Source organism: Aquarana catesbeiana, linkage group LG01, assembly GCF_042186555.1.
Source record: "Aquarana catesbeiana isolate 2022-GZ linkage group LG01, ASM4218655v1, whole genome shotgun sequence".
Lineage (NCBI taxonomy): Eukaryota > Metazoa > Chordata > Amphibia > Anura > Ranidae > Aquarana > Aquarana catesbeiana.
In genome coordinates, this window is record NC_133324.1 from 320,751,504 (window position 1) to 320,770,294 (window position 18,791).

Here is an 18,791-nt window from a genome sequence, read left to right on the forward strand (position 1 = left end):
TATATATGTATATATATGTATACACATAAATATGACAGGGGGACATGCTAACAGTGTTGGGGGGTCTGAACGAGGCATAAGGAAGTTAAAAATCTTCCTCCTTCCCCCTCAGATCCCCCCAGATTTCCTCTTCACTCCCCGATTCACCACCTCTGAGCTGGTGAACCTGGGAGTGTGAATTCTGACTCAGATCGCCAGTGAAGCGGTGAGATCACCGCTTCATAAACTGGCCCTTACTGTGTCATTCATGGGTATTCTCCGCGTGTAGAGATAATCGGCGGGAGAACAAGTTCAAACATGTTCTCCCCCAATTATCACTGTTTCATAAACTGTTTATGGACTGTGATCAGCGGTGATCCTCGGGATCACCGCTGATCACCGCTTCATAAACGGACACCTGTATCTCTAGGTTTACTATTTGTTTATTTTTTCTATTGTTTGAACTATGTACTATGTAACCCTATTATGTATAACATTTGTTTGTTCTGAGACCATATAAACTAATGTTCCTGCAGAATGCAGTGGCTATGGGCAGAGCATTAAGACTCCGCTATTTGGACGATTCCTGATCATGCAAATGTGCAACTGAGAATCTCTGCTACTATCTTATGGCCTTGCAGCGCCTGGATGTGTATGCAAGCAACTGTATGGATGACAAAAACCCAAGATCATCACGTAATTCTTCAAGTAATTGTAGCACTGAGCCACCTATTGCTGTTGTGTTTTGGCCTATGCATTGTAGCTCACATTCTCCTGCTCTGAAGGGTCCCCAGTCTCAACTATTGCTCACACAATAGCTAGAAGAAACGATTCACGTAGCAGGGTACTTAAACATCGCTGCTGTAATGTCCTTATTGTGCAACAAACCTAATCTACACAATCAAGCTGTACATTATTTCAATGGTCTGTATATTTATAAAGGAGATTTAAACGGGAATAAACATTATGCACAAAGCAGAAGAAATCACTTGGGCTGATTTACCAAAACAGGAGAGTGCAAAATCTGTTGCAGCTGTGCATGGTAACCAATCAGCTTCTAACTTTAGCTTGTTTGATTAAACTTTGACAAAAGAAACTGGAAGCTGATTGTTTTTTTTGCAGAGCTGCACCAGATTTTGCACTCTACAGTTGTAGTAAATAAACCCCATTGTCTTGTTGCACAGTATCAAAAGTTTGTGAAGGATCAACCTGACCTTTACAATGTTAGCCTTTTTTTAAAGGGGCCTTTTTTAAAACCTTGAGGGACAGGTTATATTTGAGAATAGTCATTTATGACATGATGTTTCATCTGACTTTTGGCTAATGCAAAAAAAACAGGAGAAAAAAAAATTAACTAGATTGCGCCACTCCAGTTTTACCTTTTATTATATGGAACTATTGAACAATAATTTTTTGATGCTATAGGCAGCTAATCTGCTTTTGTTCTCATTTTCTTTTCTATGGTCCTAATAAATCAGCCCCATTGAGTGTTATAATATTACCTTGGGTGAACAAACTGGGCTTGATTTGCTAAAGGCAAATAGACTGTTCACGGTGCAAGAGACTTTTCCCCTAGCTTAGTGAATAAGGTGAAGCTCTGCTGACCTCCAAAATGCAATCCAGCGGAAGAAGTGTTTTTTATTTTACTTGTATATGATCTCGTATTTTTTTCAAGGAGAATTTTCATGACAAGCTAATGGAAAATTCCTTTGTAAAGAGACCAGCCTATTTGCCCCATTGTATGTAGATCCCTGAAAGAAGAAGAGAATTATTTAAACTGGCTTTGGTGTACTGGATTGAAAATCTTTTTAGTAAAAAATATCAAACTAGATGTAAACTTTGAATGAACATGATGCTTTCAAGTTGTAAAACACATTTCGGACCATAAATATATTAGTGTCCTGTGATTTTAATGTCCTTTATTACAGAAAATTCAGGACATTTGCATTCCAATAACACAAAGCATGGGTAAGCTAACAAAGAATTCAGATTGTTGCTATAGTCAGAACATAAAATGAAGAGATAAATAACCTTTAGTCATAACTGCATGCATTTAAGGCAGCTTCTGAAACAGAAGATTTTTTATTTAATTTTTCACTAAATTAAATTGTCTTACTTTCAGTATTTATGGATAGTAGTGTACATTAAAATAGTACCTAAAATTACCTAAGGACATATATTTTATTTACTGTATGTATGATGTTGTTTTTCAGTAAATCTGTACAAACCATACTATATGGCAGAGGTCTAAGGGCAAAGCAGCAATTACTAATTAAGATATACAATATGGAGGTGGAGAGGTATATTGACATTATGTGCACATGAGCTGCAATCTAAGGAACACACTTATCAAAGCTGAAGAATAGTCCTCTGACAGCAGAGATATGGTTTACAGGAAAAACCACCTTAGTTCAGAAAAATTGGTTGATGAACCACAGCAGAGTGTTAAACATAGGGAAAAGTAGGACAATGTTTCACCAGTAACAGGCTGTGTTTTTTGGTGCCGCAGGCTTGGCACTGGTGATTGTTGGCTTGGAACTGTTATCTTTTAGTACTTAAGTCAAGGAAAATTCTGGGTTTTTGGGCTGACACTATTTTGAGTTAAGCTAGCTTTTGTAAGTGTGGTTTAGATTTGGGGTTTGGGTTTCTTTTGAAGGAGTAGGTTGAGGATTAAGTGTTCAGGGTTGGTCTCATGCTTCATATAGAGGTTAAGCTTAAAGCAATTCTTAGGTAATAGGATTCTAAATCAACATATTACCTGTAAAGAGGAGAGTTAGTATTTACATCTACTGCTGTCCCACTGCCAAATGCCACTCCATTGAAGAGAAATCTTCCTCTGAAGTCTATTCAGAAACTGACACTTCCAGGAGTGTCGATCCCTGTGTTCCCTGCAGTTCTGATTGTGTTTCTCCCTCCGACCTCCAAGTGTTTACAAGACACAGGAGTGTCGGAAGTGTCAATTTCTAAATTGACTTCAGAGGAAGATTTCTCTTTAATGGAGCAGCAATTGACTGCATGGCAAACCGGAGAGGTGCACATTTACTCTCTTCTATACAGGCCATTAGCAGTTTTATATAAGTAACAGAGTTGCTTTAATTGGTATCAGGAAAATTATGTTTCAGACAGTTCTTGTGTTACTACTTACTCATGTTGCTTACATGCATTACCAGCTTTTTTGTTTTTGTTTTTTGCATCTTAATATGTATAATTTTGTATATCAATCTTGTTGCTAATTAGGGAAATACCCTAGTCTTTTTTACCTGTTATTACATGCATTTTCATGCCTTTACATTCATTCTGATGGAAAAATGACATATGTATGACTGCACAAAACTATAGCATGGAGGGTTTTCTAAAGATAAAGAATAAGGTCTTTTTTTGATGTGGGAAGGGTTGAGAATCTACACATGATACATTTTGAGAATATTCACTTCAATAATCCAATCTTATGCAGACGAATAAGTAGACAGGAATTTTCTTTTCACGTGTTTGGATGATTGCAGTGAATATTCATTTTTGTAAAGTTTTTAAACTCCTTTACTAAATCAGCTTTTATGTTCCAATCATATAAACCACACCAATTTCATGCATTGACATTGGACCAACGCTTCAATTTTCCTGCAGTTGGACTATACCATTTACTGCAGAGAACTGCAAAATTTAGAGAGATTAAGGTACACTTGTAGGGTGTATAAGTGTTGAGGAATGGCGATTCTAAATCAATACATGTTTATAGTCAGGGTTTTTTTTCAGATGGAACTTAGTGAAAGCCAGTTCCACCACCTCTGGCTCAGGCCTTCTGCTCCCTTCTCATCACTATCACTTGTAAACACAGAAGTCCAGCTTCTGTGTTTATCAGTGACAGCTTATCTCTCAACTGCTCCCACAGATCTGATCTTCTGAGCGGCTCCGACAGAGTGCAGGATAGGGACAAGGGATATGAAGGTACCCGGGGTGCAGTGCAGATTCCAAAAACCCTACTGGATGATCTCCCTGCAAGTGATAGAGGCAGAGTCACCTACAGTGTGTGGGGAGGTACTAGAGCCGGTTGGGTGCTTCAACTTAATACAGCAACACAAGTAAGACATGTGGAAGATAGTGGAGCTTCTAAGGAGGGAGGAGGAAGATGGGGGCAGTGGAAGGGGGGTTACATGCAGAGACCAGAGCTGAAGAGGGGTGAAAGTGAGATGTGAATAGGGGATGCAGAGGTAAGCAACTGTGGAAGAAGGCGAAATGCACCCCGAACATTGCACTCTGTATGCAGAGCACCCCTTAACTCTGCACAATGTACGTATCACACCCCCAAATTCTGCATGTAGCACACCCCTGAACTCTGCACTCTGTGTTTAACACCCCCTCCTTCCCAGCTCAGCACTCTGTATGTAATGCACTTCTGGTGTTTAATGCACCTTAAAGACCCTTCCACTGTAAGTAAAATTTGATCACACCATTTGATGGGGTTTGGAGGGTGTATATGGAGGGAGCGGGGCTGGAGGGTCGTGGTTGAGTTCCTGCACCTATTTTCTGAGAAAAAAAGCCCTGCTTATAGTGAAAGATAAAGGTCTTTGTGCGTGCCATCAATAGAATATTCTGTGTTTGCTGACTTGTTCAACAAAGCAAAGATATAGCTAACTTGTTCAACAAAGCAAATGCTGCAACCCATACTATCCAACCAGATTTCATCTTGCACAGATTTGGCTTTGGTAAAATAAGATCAAGTTGCAAAGAAATAGCTAAGTGTCTCCCATGACAGCCAGCACAAATTATAGTGCTTGTGTACCAAAATTAGGGAAACCATGAGATGACTTCAAATATTTTGGACATAGTAAATATAATACATTAATACATAAGGCTGACGCTATGCAATACGTGTTCACTATCAAAACAATTAGCCATACACAATGTAATTGACTCCCTGAACACCTTTCAACAAATTTATGAATAAAAAGCACCTACCATTTGTTATCAGCAAACTTGTATCTGTGGTCATCAGCTGGCACAATATCCATAAGAAGGATGTACTTGGTTTTTGGATTGAGGCCAGTGACTTTAACCTTATAACTGGGAAACATTCGCCTGGAATAAAATAGGAAAATTTGAAATGGGCAGATATTGGAAAGATTTTTCTTTCTTCTAAATCTTAAATCAGTTAATGCTGAACACTTGTAAGGCTTTTTTTCATTAGAGTGGAGAGCCAAGTCTGGAATATATGTATCATTCTGAGTATACTTTCCACTCAATTGCTCCAAACAACTCCACTCATGTAGGGTGTCACCTCCCATTCACAATTTCATATTAATTGGCCAAATACGCAACTCCCTCTGTTAAAATTATATCCAGTTTGCTGTGTTTACCTAGAAATACCATTCTATATTACACAAAAATGCATGCTTTAAGACTGGCTGAAAAACTTGTGATTCACTCTTGTGATTCAAAACTTGTGTCTTCACTCTTCAGCTGTCATTCTGGTAATAGGAAAGCCTATATAACTTGACTTCACAAACATAATCTAGAATAAATTAGCTGCATGTTAAAGCTATGCTTTAGTGAGTGTGTACTATTATTAGATGTTGTAATAATTATAGATATTGACTCCAGTTCATACAATGTATACTCCCCAGTCTTTTCCCATAACGGACCTTGTAGCAATATTGTGTTTCTTGGGTGTGGGGGCATAGCTGGCCAGTTTAAGAATGGACTTATTTGTACTTTTTCAGTTCAACAGAGAGTTACTTGAAGTTACCTGTGATTTCATAAAGGTACATACACACATATGCTTTGGTTAGGGTAAAGATTGCATGGCTAAAGCTTTGTTTGTTGAGGAATACCAATAACGTTCTCTTTTACAGATCAGTTTTCATAAACTATTGGAATAAAAATGATTTCATTTGGAATGTACAAACTTTTTTTCCCAAGAGCCTATTACTTTCGAATGCTATTTGATTAGATTAATAACACTGGTGCTATTTTGTTTTACTTGAGTGTCAGTGTATCCAACATAGCAAAATGATTATGAGGACGAGAGCTCCTAAAAGCTTCTGTGCAACATTCAGCTACACTCAGAGATGTAAATAAAAGGTGCTACAGCAATTGAATTTCATCTGATGGTAAATTGTCATGAATTAAAAAAAAAATGTTTTTTGTGGGTTTTTTCTTTTTAGCTTTACAATGGTGCAATCTTGGTTTACCCATAACTTGCTTTAAAGGCAAACTCCAGCCAAATAGTGGACCACAAAGGTAAACATATGTAGAAACCACTTTACCGGTCCAAAAGATTTGATAGGTAAAGTTAAACACCTGTAATCGATTCACTCATAATTGTTGTATTATACAACTGTATAGCCTGGGGAGTGCTATGCCACTCTGCAGCCCCTACACACCCATGCCAATTCAATATAAAGTCCAATCTTAGGTAAATATGTTAGCTGAAATTAGAAGGATTTTTATCTTTGTTGCAAATATATTCAAAGGTATTTTCATGTATTTTCTTGAGAGGGGTTTAAGCTGTTACCAGTTGATTTCTCATTGAGTGCTGAATATAACAGTGCTATCCAAATTGTTTTTTGTCTGCAATAAATGTAGGCCTTGAAGCAGTGGTTGTCAACAAATTAAGTATAGGGGGCCTCAACTTCAAGCCCTAACATCACCAAAGAGACTGCACATAATAATTCAGTATACACAATGCTACAGAAAATTGTCAAAAATGGCAGACTACAGCAAATTGTCAGAGACTATAAATATGCTACAGGTGTGTTTTGGGACTGGAGACATTTTGCAGAAGACTGTCAAAGACAGAGGTCATATTGCAAGAGACTACTAGAGATCCCTGCCATTGTAGCCACTTTACCAAATCAACAATCCCACTGTTGACTAATGGGATCCAAGGGCCTAATGGCAAGCACAAAAGGGCTGCAAGTTGGGCATTGGGGACATAAAGTGTTTAACATTTTGGGGAAAAACTTTTATGTATGACCTCTACCTCTCCTATGTATGTTAATGTGAACCATATGTTCAATATAAATCATTATTTTTTACTTTACATGGTGCAAAAAGATACACATCAAAGAATGTATTACTATAAAAATATATTAATGCACATTGAGGGGATGCTCTAATTGTTCCTCTATGCCAGCCCTTGTCAAACTTTTTAACATGGAGCAACCCTAAAAAACCTTTCTGGGCTCAGAGAATCAATATTATTAAATACTATAATTACAGCTCGGAGTACATTAGTCTGATGGTCAATGGGAAGAATGTTCCTTATATTTGTGGTCATTGAGAAGAATTCCCCCTTACAGTAAGCTTAAAAGATCATTGCCAGTGGCTACTACAAAAGTTGCTCCTTGCTCAAGGAACCCCCAGCAACCTCTGGTGGAACGAACGCTAGGGTTCCATAGAGCCTTCATTGAGAAAAGCTGCTCAATGTGGCATTCCGTTGAAAACATATACATTGTTTTTTTTTTTTTCTTGTGCCATAGTCATAGTTTTACACTTTATAAAACAAGTCTGTTTCCACCTCAAAAAACAGAAAAACAACATCCCTGCACAATATAGTATGCTAAAATAAACAACAATTGTTCTTGAGGGAAGTGTCCATCTTCTTTTTCTGAATTCCCCTTACTGTGGTAAAAGTGGCGCTGAGTTTATTGCTGGACCAGCTCCAGTTCTGCAGTTATGAGATTTTGGTAAACAACAGTGAATAATGTGAAAAGATATTTGCTGCCTAGAATGTCACAGAGTGGATAAAGGAAATATGTATTTGAGGAAACTATGCGTCAGAACATTTCTTTAGGGCTATATCTGACCTTTAGTAGATAATACAGAAAATGGAAATCCTATAACACCGAGCCAGGTTGCTGTAAATATACAGACTTTAGATTCCTGCACCAGACTGTCCACTGATAACCAGACCTGGGGACTCACTCTAAAGTTAGGTCAAGCTAGAGAGGTAAATTTCTTAAATAATGATGAATGAGGACACTAGATAGACTGGGTTTGATATATCAAAGAAGTAGAGACTTTTCACTTACCACAGTGAATGATCGCTAAGCTTAGTAAATAATATAAAACAGTGATCACTTTAATTGACCAATCATGTGCTAATAATATGCAGATTACATTTCCCTTGCACACGTTTGGGTATTCAAAGTGAACACAGATTCTTCATATGTACTGTCATTCATTTAACAAAGTGAACATATACTTGGGGCTCTCTAAGCCTGTATTAAATCAACCTCATATAATAAAAATATACAACAAAAGAGAGAGAGATTCCTTCAAAAAAAATATCTTAATATCCTGAAGTATACTTAAAACAGCTAAAAAAAACTGAAACCTTTAACATAAGTTATATTTCTAGAATGGACAGTTCTATATTACACAAAAATGCATGCTTTAAGGCTGGCTGAAAAACTTGTGATTGCCTCACTCTTCAGCTGTCAGTCCTTTGATAGGAAAGTCTATATACTTGGGGCTCTCTAAGCCTGTATTAAATCAACCTCATATAATAAAAATATACAACAAAAGAGAGAGAGAGCCCTTCAAAAAAAAAATCTTAATATCCTGAAGTATACTTAACACTAACGCTAAAAAACCTGAAACCTTTAACATAAGTTATATTTCTAGAATGGACAATTCCTGGTTATTTTGTAGCAGTGCAGGTGAAGGGTTACTACAGGCAATAGTAAGATTAAACATGTATCCCCTTTAGCATTATTCCTTTATAAAATGTCTTAGGCTGCCAATTTAGTGTATTATGGGAAATGTACCACTAATAATATAATAGGTCATTCAAATAGAAGAAAAGAAAAGGCGCACAAAAGTTCAGCTGATGACACCAGCTACATTTAGTTCAGTTTATTTTTTTTCAAAAACTGAAAAGTGCAACCTGATTGGTTGTTGTTTGCAACTCCATTGTTAGGTCGAATTAACGTATGCGCATTTGCCTGTGCAGTGTAAAGACACTGTGGGGGAGATTTACTAAAACTGGTACACACAGAATCTGGTGCAGCTGTGACTAGTAACCAATCAGCTTCTAGGTTTTTGTCAATGCTTAATTGAACAAGCTTAAAGGGATTGTAAACCTACATTTAAAAAAAAATAAAAATAACAAACATGCCTATACTTACCTGCTCTGCGCAATGGTTTGGCACAGAGAGGCCCCGATCCTCTTCTTTTGGGGTTCGCCACTAGCGCTCCTGGCTCATCCTCTTCGTCATGTGCCCCCAAGGAAAGCTGCTTTCAATGGAGGCACCCGTGCGGGCTCACTCCTGAGTCCCACTGCTGCGTCTATTGACATTGACTCAACCCCGCACACTGCTCCCGTGTCACAGGATTTGATTGACAGCGGAGCCAGTGGCTCCGGCTGCTATCAATCTGTCCAATAAGGAGAGCAACAGCAGCTGGAGCCACTGCGCTCATGCAGATCGCTGGATCAGATGGGCTCAGGTAGGAAAGGGGGGGGGGGAGCTGTAGCACAGAAGGTTTTTCACCTTAACCTCCCTGACGGTATTCCCGAGTGTGGCTCGGGGTTAAATTTCAGCACCATTTGAGGTAATCCCGAGCCACACTCGGGATTACATCTCAGGATCCTGGTGCAGGTTACTTACCTTGTCCCCAGGATCCTGGTGCAGGTTACTTACTTTGTCCCCAGGATCCTGCGATGTCCCCCCATGCTGTCTGTGGGCTCCGTCCTCCGCCCAAAGCCTCTCTGTGCCAGGATCCGTTCCCTGGGAGCGTTGCGACGCACGGGGGTGGAGCCTGGCGGCAAATTCAAAAACCTGTAAAAATGATAACACATACAGTATACTGTAATATTACATATTACAGTACTGTATGAAATCATTTCACTTCCCTTTTGTCCCCAGTGCTTTGGCCCATGCCCTGCATGCAGTTTTATATTATATAAAATATAATAATGTCCCTTTACATCAAAAGTGGCTTTAGACCAGCTAGAAAACAGCGATAGTAAATTAGAACACTTGCAGAATTGAACGATAGTGAATCGTGGGGAAATTTATTTTTTTATTATTATATATTTTTTTTAATTATTTATATTTATTTATTATATTATAATTTATGATTTTGTGTTTCAAACTTCATCATTCCTGGGATATCTACTAGACTCTTGGTGGACAGATCTAAGTGTTTTATTGATAAGAATTTTCAGACCTACAATATAAAACGCCAAATTTCTATGCAAAATAATTGTACCACTTTGAGACGCAAAAATCTGAAATAATCATACCGCCAGGGAGGTTAATGCATAGAATGCATTAAGGTGAAAAATCTTAATGCTTTACGACCACTTTAAGTTAGAAGCTGATTGGTTACAATGCACAGCTGCACCTGATTCTGTATGCACCAGTTTTAGTAAATCTCACTTTAAGGTGAGTTAAGGTGTTAAGGATACTTTAGTGCTTTTAAAAATAAAAATTGCAGAAGTGATCAAATACCACCAAAAGAAAGCTCTATTTGTGGGGAAAAAAAGGACATCAATTTTGTTTGGGTACAACTTCGCATGACCGCGCAATTGTCAGCTAAAGCGACGCAGTGCCGTATCGCAAAAAAATAGTCTTTTCAGGAAGGGGGAAAATCCTTCCAGGGCTGAAGTGGTTAAAAAGTGGACAGCCTCCAGTCCCTTAGTAAATCAACTCCAGTGTGCATAGGTTCTCTGTAGCTATATTTACCTCATTTTTATCTGGGTGCCCTATCCACTTGTTTGGAAAGGTGTTAAAGATACTTTAGTGGTTTTAGCAACCTGGTTCCATCTCTATTTGTGCTGCTCAGTCACATGTACAGGGCACCTTCACTGTGCACACTGAAATGAAGCAGCACCCATTGGGGTTGATTTACTAAAACTGGACAGTGCAAAATCTGGTGCAGCTGTGCATGGTAGCAAATCAGCTTTTAACTTCCGCTTGTTCAAGCTTTGACAAAAAAAAAAACAAAAAAAAAAACACTGAAATCTGATTGTTTTTTATGCAGAGCCACAACAGATTTTGCATTCTCCACAGTTTTAGTTAAACAACCCCAGAGGGTGTTCTAGGTATACCCAGTAACAGACAGTCATCTACACACTGAACCTTCTGTGTACATGGTGGATTTGGATTAGTGTCTGATTGGCTGATCTTTATTATTGCAAATGTGCTAATAAGTGTTTTTAATCTGTGCAGGACTTTTTATATACTGGCATTCAGAGAGATAGGAAAAGATGCTCTGATATATTGCAGTAGCCACTCATTCACAACCAGATGTGGGGAACCTGTTTTTATTCCCTCCACTGTTAGAACATGCCATCCTTTCTCTGCAAAAGAGGCCAATAGAATATTCGGGTCATTTGTTTGGCTTCTTCTATCTCAGTCCAGCAGACTATATTCCTGACCTCTACATATTTTCTATTCATTTTATTGATATACTTGTTTTATGGCATGACCTGATTACAAACATGCATGAATTTAGCTGCCCATGATAAAAGAATCATTTCCATATAATATAGAGAGTGAACCTAATATGGGGACCCGCGGACAAAAATATCTGCTGTTGTGATTGGACGTTTGAAGCATCCAGAACCCCCCAAACCAGCCTGACCATGACTCCTTTAGAACATCACACCTTTCAGACCCCGGTTTGTTACATAATAATACCGTCTATGGCTGTGAATTTTACTTGTGTCTATTTTATATTATGCAACCCGGCAGGCTACTAATACATTCGCTGATATGTTTGTTTTAATGAGATAGCAAGATAGATCGCATTCCATATTGATGGATCGCAAAATGCAATTGGTCTGTCCGGCAGAAAAATCGCTAGAAAGTCATTTGTCGCAGGACCGATCACGCAGCTGAGCGACAGAGCGCCCCTAATATCTGCCTATGATGCTGTCCCAGCTCCTGGCACAACGTTTAAAACCGATCTACTTTTTTTTAATAATTTTTTAAACAAAACTGCATTAAAAGCTGTTTTCCCTTCTCCGAGGAAACTAGATCTCCTAAGGCATTTGTAGAGACCAATTCATCACTGAACTTTGAGGGTTCTGCGACTTTATATACAAAGCCAGCTTTAAAAAAAAAAAAAGTCATTTTTACATTTGAAGTGACGAGCTTGCATTAACCACTTGCAGGCTGAATGTCACACACAAGGTGTGCCAGTAATGACATAAATAAACTCAGCACACACAATAGGCTCTATTCATTTTACTGGGATCATATATACATATGCCATAAAGCTGGAATATAACTACACATGTATATGTATATATATATATATATATATATATATATATATATATGTGTGTGTGTGTGTGTGTGTGTGTGTGTGTGTGTGTATATATATGTGTGTGTGTGTTTGTGTATAGTGTTGATTTACTAAAATTGGAGAGTTCAAAATCTGGTGCAGCTGTGCATGGTAGCCAATCAGCTTCTAACTTCAGCTTATTCAATTAACATTTGAACATTTGACAAAAAAAACTTGGAAGCTGATTGGTTACTATGCAGATCTGCTCCAGATTTTGCACTCTCCAGTTTTACTAAATCAAATACACACACACACACAATTAAGAATTAATTTGAGCAAATGGAAATAAAAAAAATAAAAATTGAAAAAATGAAATGTCTCAAATTGTTATGGTAAATCCTATGAAGACAGGGGGGATGTGCCAGACCTATTCTCTGGATAGCTTCCAGTACAGAGGGGAGAGACCGACCTGAAGCTTCCCAGCTCAATGGTAAGGAGGACCGGCTACCTTTTCCTTGGGCTGCTGCCTCCCTAGCTACCCCCATACCTTCCCCTCTAGTTTAATCATGCCTCACTTTAGCCAAATTTCTTTTAACTGATTGCTTTTTAATAGGTTCCTTATACAATCTCTACAAATATATTTAAGGATAAACTCAAAAAATATTTTCTGAAAACTGCATGCATCTAATAATAAATACAGTATTTAACATATGGATTGATTTATTTTAATTTAAAAATGTCGTTTTATTTTTTACATATATTTTTCACCTGCAAAAATGACAGTTTCAGTGGTGTGACAAGTGTCATGAGTCCTGACAACAATTTCCATTTATTTGCTTTTTTTTTGTTTGTTTGTTTGTTTTTTGTTTTTCCTTTTTTGTAATGTTACTGAAACTGCGGTAACAGTGTTATATTACGTTATAACTATATAATTATGGTGTGTGCCCAGCCTTTGTCACTTTTGTTGGCCTGCCTATGGATTTTAAACATAAATAAGAGCCTGTGAAATAAAAATAAATCTTTTAAATAAAATCGCTACATATACCATCGGCACATCAGAATACAGTCAATGATCACATGCTCTACTGGCCTGTGAGCTCAAATCTACATACAATTGGGTTTATGTACTCTACATAGTTTAGGGGAGTTTAGGAGAGTTTTACGTTTTTTGTTTTTTTATGTCAGAAAGCTCCAATCAGAAACCAATCCAGAAGGGTTTTTTTTCCGCCTCTTGAGCTTAAAATACGTCTGTAATCGTCCTAATGTGCATGGATACATAGGATAACATTGAGCTGCTTCTATATGCACAACACAAACCTCCCTGTAGAAGCATTTTTTTAAGCCAGTGTGCATGAAGCTTACTATAACTACAACTCCTCCACTAGTACTGTTTGTAAAATACTAATCTCGTGTTTTTGTTTCTTCCTCCTGCCTCTTAGATTGCAAGCTCCTGGGCTTTCATTCATACAATGACCTTGGTCTTGTAATTGTATAGTGATTGTTATGTCTGTCTGTACTGCCTGTTGTAGAGTGCTCTGGATAACTAGGAAACAAGGACAACCAAAAAATAATAAGTCATTTTTATCCTCAGCCCACATTACTCAGTTCTCTTCCTTTCCCTTCTCTCCTTGGATCTTTATTTTCATAGCAGCCTTGCACATTGCTACAATACAATTCCAAATACTACAGACCTGACAGCCAGTTTAATGAATAAAATAATTGACTAGGACGTGTGACAAATAAAGCATGTGCAAAGAATGCACTCCCCATATCCCAGGATAGAACTTCTACTTTATAGTGACGATGATCTTACCTTCCCGCCTTGGTTATGATCATCTCTGTGCCAACTTCGTGAAATTTCATCCATAATTCTCGTTCGTGCAAGAATACCTTAATGCCTTCCATTCCCTGGCCAGAGAGCAAAATATTTATTAGATACTGCTGCTTGATTTTCCAGCTTTTAATCAGAAACTTGATTCCCATAGCTAAATAAATCACGTGCTTCTATCTGAAATTCCTTTGTTAATATACAGTTGTTTCCAAGCAGAGGAACAAGAATAAAAGTACTGGGTAAAGCAAAAAAATAAAAAAATACTATATCTATCTCTATCTATATCTATACATATATATCTATATAGATATAGATATATATCATTACAATCATTTTAATCCTGTATACTGTGATTCATGTTCGAAAAAAGTGGATCAATTTCTACAGAACAACCAATCAGAAGAAGGAAGATTCTCATTACTATGATTACCATTATCATCGCCCTTTTCTCTATCATACTTTCCGCTTATTGTTATACATCAACTTCTATGTATAGAATGTACAATAGCTTACGAATTTAAAAAAATCGTACTAGTTTACTAGTGGTACAACAAGGTGAATAAGTAGTAATACAATCTGGATAAAAGAGTTTTTTTTAAACTAAACTTTTAAAACTTAACAAACAATGTAAAAGCTGTATTATGTTTATGCATATTGTAATTATATATATTATACAACAGTTATAATTTGTAAATAAATACGAGCTTGTCTTCCAGAATATATTATTGTATTTTGCTTACTTTTATTTTAATGTATTGCATTTATATTTTGCATTTTTGTTTTACTTTACCCTATATCCACTCCACCTACTGAGGGGTATGTAGGGAAATAATAAAAGTTTTCTAAAACTTGCCTGATTAAAAATAATTGCAGGGCAGGGTAGCAATGATCATTTTTTAGGCAAAAATCAAAGCAGCACGTGAATGAGGAAGACTGGATTCAAAACTCATCACGTGCATGCGATATATACAATGTTATGAGAATATATATAAAAAAAAAAACCTCTAGTGTGTGTGTGTGTGTGTGTGTGTATGTGTGTGTATGTGAGCCTAAACTGGGTGCTAATCATCATGGCACAGGATACAGCAAGCTGAAATACATAGAGTACAATATTAATTGGAAATATGCCCTGAGGATCTTGGCAAGGGGAATTAGGAAACATTTGTGTACTCAGATTTCATGCCTATGTGTACAGTGACTTTGTCCATCTAGCACTGGAGCAGGCCTCTGCTAGTACCCCATATCTTGGATGTGCCCGTTGTCCATTAGCCATTCTAGCCCTCATGTCATTTTAGGAAAATGGCAGCTGTCAGTATATAGCTGAGACTGTCTCACAATCTCACCAAGAAATGGACGAGGTTTAGTTTCTGACCATTGTCCATATAGTAATGTTACTGCATAAGTGATCCTTAGGCCGAGTGGGGCATGGTGTAGTGTAAAGAGGCTGATCATCCTGCAGAGAATGCAATATCATGCTTACCTGCTGGGTGAAGGCAGCTTGTGGAGAGGTGGGGGTCTTGCTGCTAGCCCCCAGCTGACTGTCCTGCTTGGGATCACACTGCAGCTCCTTGTGGTCTGCTTCCACCGGGGTATCAGGCATCCCATAGCCCTCATCAGTGTCCGCCATGGTATTTTAGGACCCTGTACTCAAAACACAAAGATTGGACTCATCAAGAATGTGCTTATCATGTCAATGTGTCTGTTCACACACCCCAGTTACTACCTCTCTACTACTGCGACAAGGAGGCCACATAATACACCTCTATCCGAACAGCTCAGCACTGATTAATACAATTCTTATACTACACTGATTAACAATGCTTATACTATGTCTATAATACATTCCATATATAGACGACATTATGCCTTAGGCTGGCCATGCATTATACATTTTTCCTTGTACAATTTTCTTTTAGATTTACCAAAAAGCATATAATATGAGGTCAAACCTAAACAACACTTTCAGTTTGTATCCGATCAGGCAGGCCCTTGCACTACATAGTTGAAGGTAAGTCTAAAGGGGATTGTACAGAAATTCTATAAGAAAATTGTATAATGCATGACCAAGTTTACTTTGGCATGAAGTAGTCATTTCATTTGTAACATTGCATTCTATGGTATTACTTCAAGTTTACTAGGGATTAATGTAATACACGGTAGCCTCAATTCACTAGTTAACATACTACGATAAGGATACAAAGTTATTTTCAGAAAATTCCAAGGAGATTTGAAAATGACATTGACCTAATTGAAATAAAGCTCATTTTCTAGATACGTTTTATAAACTGAGCCTACATTTCACTAGCAACTGAAAACAACCATAGTACACAATGGAGGCTGACTTACTAAAGGAGTTGATCACGTTTACACAATAAGATAATTAATAACGTCAGTTATCCAATCGCGTGAAAAGAAAATTCCTGTTTACTTCTGTACACGATTCGATATTTGCAGATATTATACACATAATTTATTATGTGAATTGTCTCAACTCCTTTAGTACATCAGATCAGCCTTTAGATATAAACACACAACATTTGTACACATGAAACTGACCACCGCGTGAATATATATATATGTATATATGCATATTTTACATATATATAAAATATGCATGTGTGAAATAGTCACCATACATTAGTAAACGTGTGGGAATTATATATTTTGGTACCCTGTATATAGATGTAGAAAATAAAGTATACTACAATCAGTTCACCTATAGATATAATTGATAAAATTCACTTCTAATTACCCACCATAAATGTATCTTTATAAAACAGTATTGCGATAAACAATACAGTACATCAGATGTGTCTCTACACCCTAGAAAGGTACAGAGGGAACCATAGGAATGTTACTGGATCGTGCTTTCTCTTTTCTACTGTATATACATTTACATTGACTCCTCTCGACCTAATTAATCCCAAACTATTTCCAGCTGACATTTGCTTGCACTGAGCTTGTGACCAGATAACTGACATTCCTGCAATAAAGAAGCTACTTCTGTCTGTGCTTCCGACCACTTCGAATACCTGTAAATATAATTATTTTCTCTCACCCCTCCAGTAATCCGAACACATTTCACAGCAATTTGATGAAACTTACAGAATGCATAAAAAAGTGTGTCTATAATGTTGTTTTATAAACCTGACATTAAACACAAAGCCTTATGTCCATAAAACATGAACTTAACCTGGACTTATATATATGTCATACAAACAACAACTAGCATATGTAGCTGTGTAATATATATATATATATATATATATATATATATATATATATATATATATATATATATATATATATATATATATATATATACAGAGAGAGAGAGAGAGATCGATTTATTTACTTGTGTGTTTAGATATTTATTATATCTATTTGGGTTGTCCTGTGTGTTCTGTATATCTTTTTTGTCTGTTTATATTTATAGTGGCATAGAGATATATACACTACACACAGGACATTTAGAAAACAAAGAAAAGAACCTTACATAAAACTTATATATGTGCAAAGAACCTGAAGTCACTTATGCAAACATCTAATATGTAAGTTTTCTTGTGTGTCTATTATATGTTATGATATGTATATATTTGTACTTTAGATAGATAGATAGATAGATAGATAGATAGATAGATAGATAGATAGATAGATAGATAGATAATTTGTAATATATATATATATATATATATATATATATATATATATATATATATATATACACACACACACACATAATATACAAACACACTAGATAGATAGATAGATATCGGTATTTATTAATTAATTTATATTTATGGCTACTTTATATTTATAATTATTTATAATGGGATAACGATATTGCTTATAAACTGTTTAACTTATATAGGTGCATAAGACATGAACTTACAAATCATACAAACATTTAACAATCTAACATAACAATCTAACATAGCTAACATATATCTTTGTGTGTGTGTAAAATATATCTATTTAGGTATCTATCAGGATGTCCTGTGTATTTTGTATATCTCTTTGTCTGTTTAGATTTGTAGAGAGATAAAGATATATACATACAGGGCATGTTTAGAAACTATAGAAAGTTTAGGAATGGATATAAAAAAGGCAAAAAACATGATTATGCATTGTGCTGCACCTATATTATTATTACTATTGTTGTTACTACTACTATTATGTTATTTAAGTCCATTATTGAGCATGATTATGCATTGTGCTGCACATTTATTATTATTATTATTATTACTATACTATTATAATTCTATATAAGGCCATTATTAAGTAGCTTTTCCTGTTCTTCCTGAATTGGGGAACAATGTAAGAGTCATGATACAAGACATACATCATTTTCCAAACATACATTTGTTTTTAATGTTATAGGTTTCGCTGCCTTTCCCCACACTGTCCCCAAATAATGTATAATACAACTCGGTGAATGAAGGTAAGCCCCTGGAAGTCCCAGTACACATTCTAGCCTATTCCTGCTCTTTGTATAATGTTTGGCATTGGGAAGAACTCAGAGGCAGGCCTGATTGAGGAATACAGGCAGATAGAAGTATACCGGTGTCCTGCTAATAACAACAGTGAGCCCAGAGAGGAGCCTTGAGGCTGTCCCAGAGGGCAGAGAATTGTCGGGGCTCCTGGCACCCCAGCATTACCTGGCAGGGGATGGCTCTCCTTTGTCGGTGGTCAAGGCCCTGGCTTGCTGCTGTTGTAGAAGAAGATCTTCTCAGTGTTCGGCTTCCTC

At 36.9% G+C, this 18,791-nt stretch overlaps 1 protein-coding gene across 1 annotated transcript in view; it reads right to left on the reverse strand.

Moving 5' to 3' along the window:
* The window catches only part of TBX5 (T-box transcription factor 5), an 87,543-nt gene that overhangs the window by 68,363 nt on the left and 389 nt on the right, over positions 1-18,791 (reverse strand). The window contains exons 1-4 of the mRNA XM_073630315.1: positions 18,703-18,791; positions 15,525-15,685; positions 14,027-14,121; positions 4,936-5,055 (exon numbers count right to left, since the gene is read on the reverse strand). The exon at positions 18,703-18,791 is cut by the window's right edge and continues 389 nt beyond it. Coding sequence (XP_073486416.1) covers positions 4,936-5,055; positions 14,027-14,121; positions 15,525-15,671 — 362 coding nt within the window. The 5' untranslated portion in view covers positions 15,672-15,685; positions 18,703-18,791. The remainder of the gene's footprint in view (positions 1-4,935; positions 5,056-14,026; positions 14,122-15,524; positions 15,686-18,702) is intronic.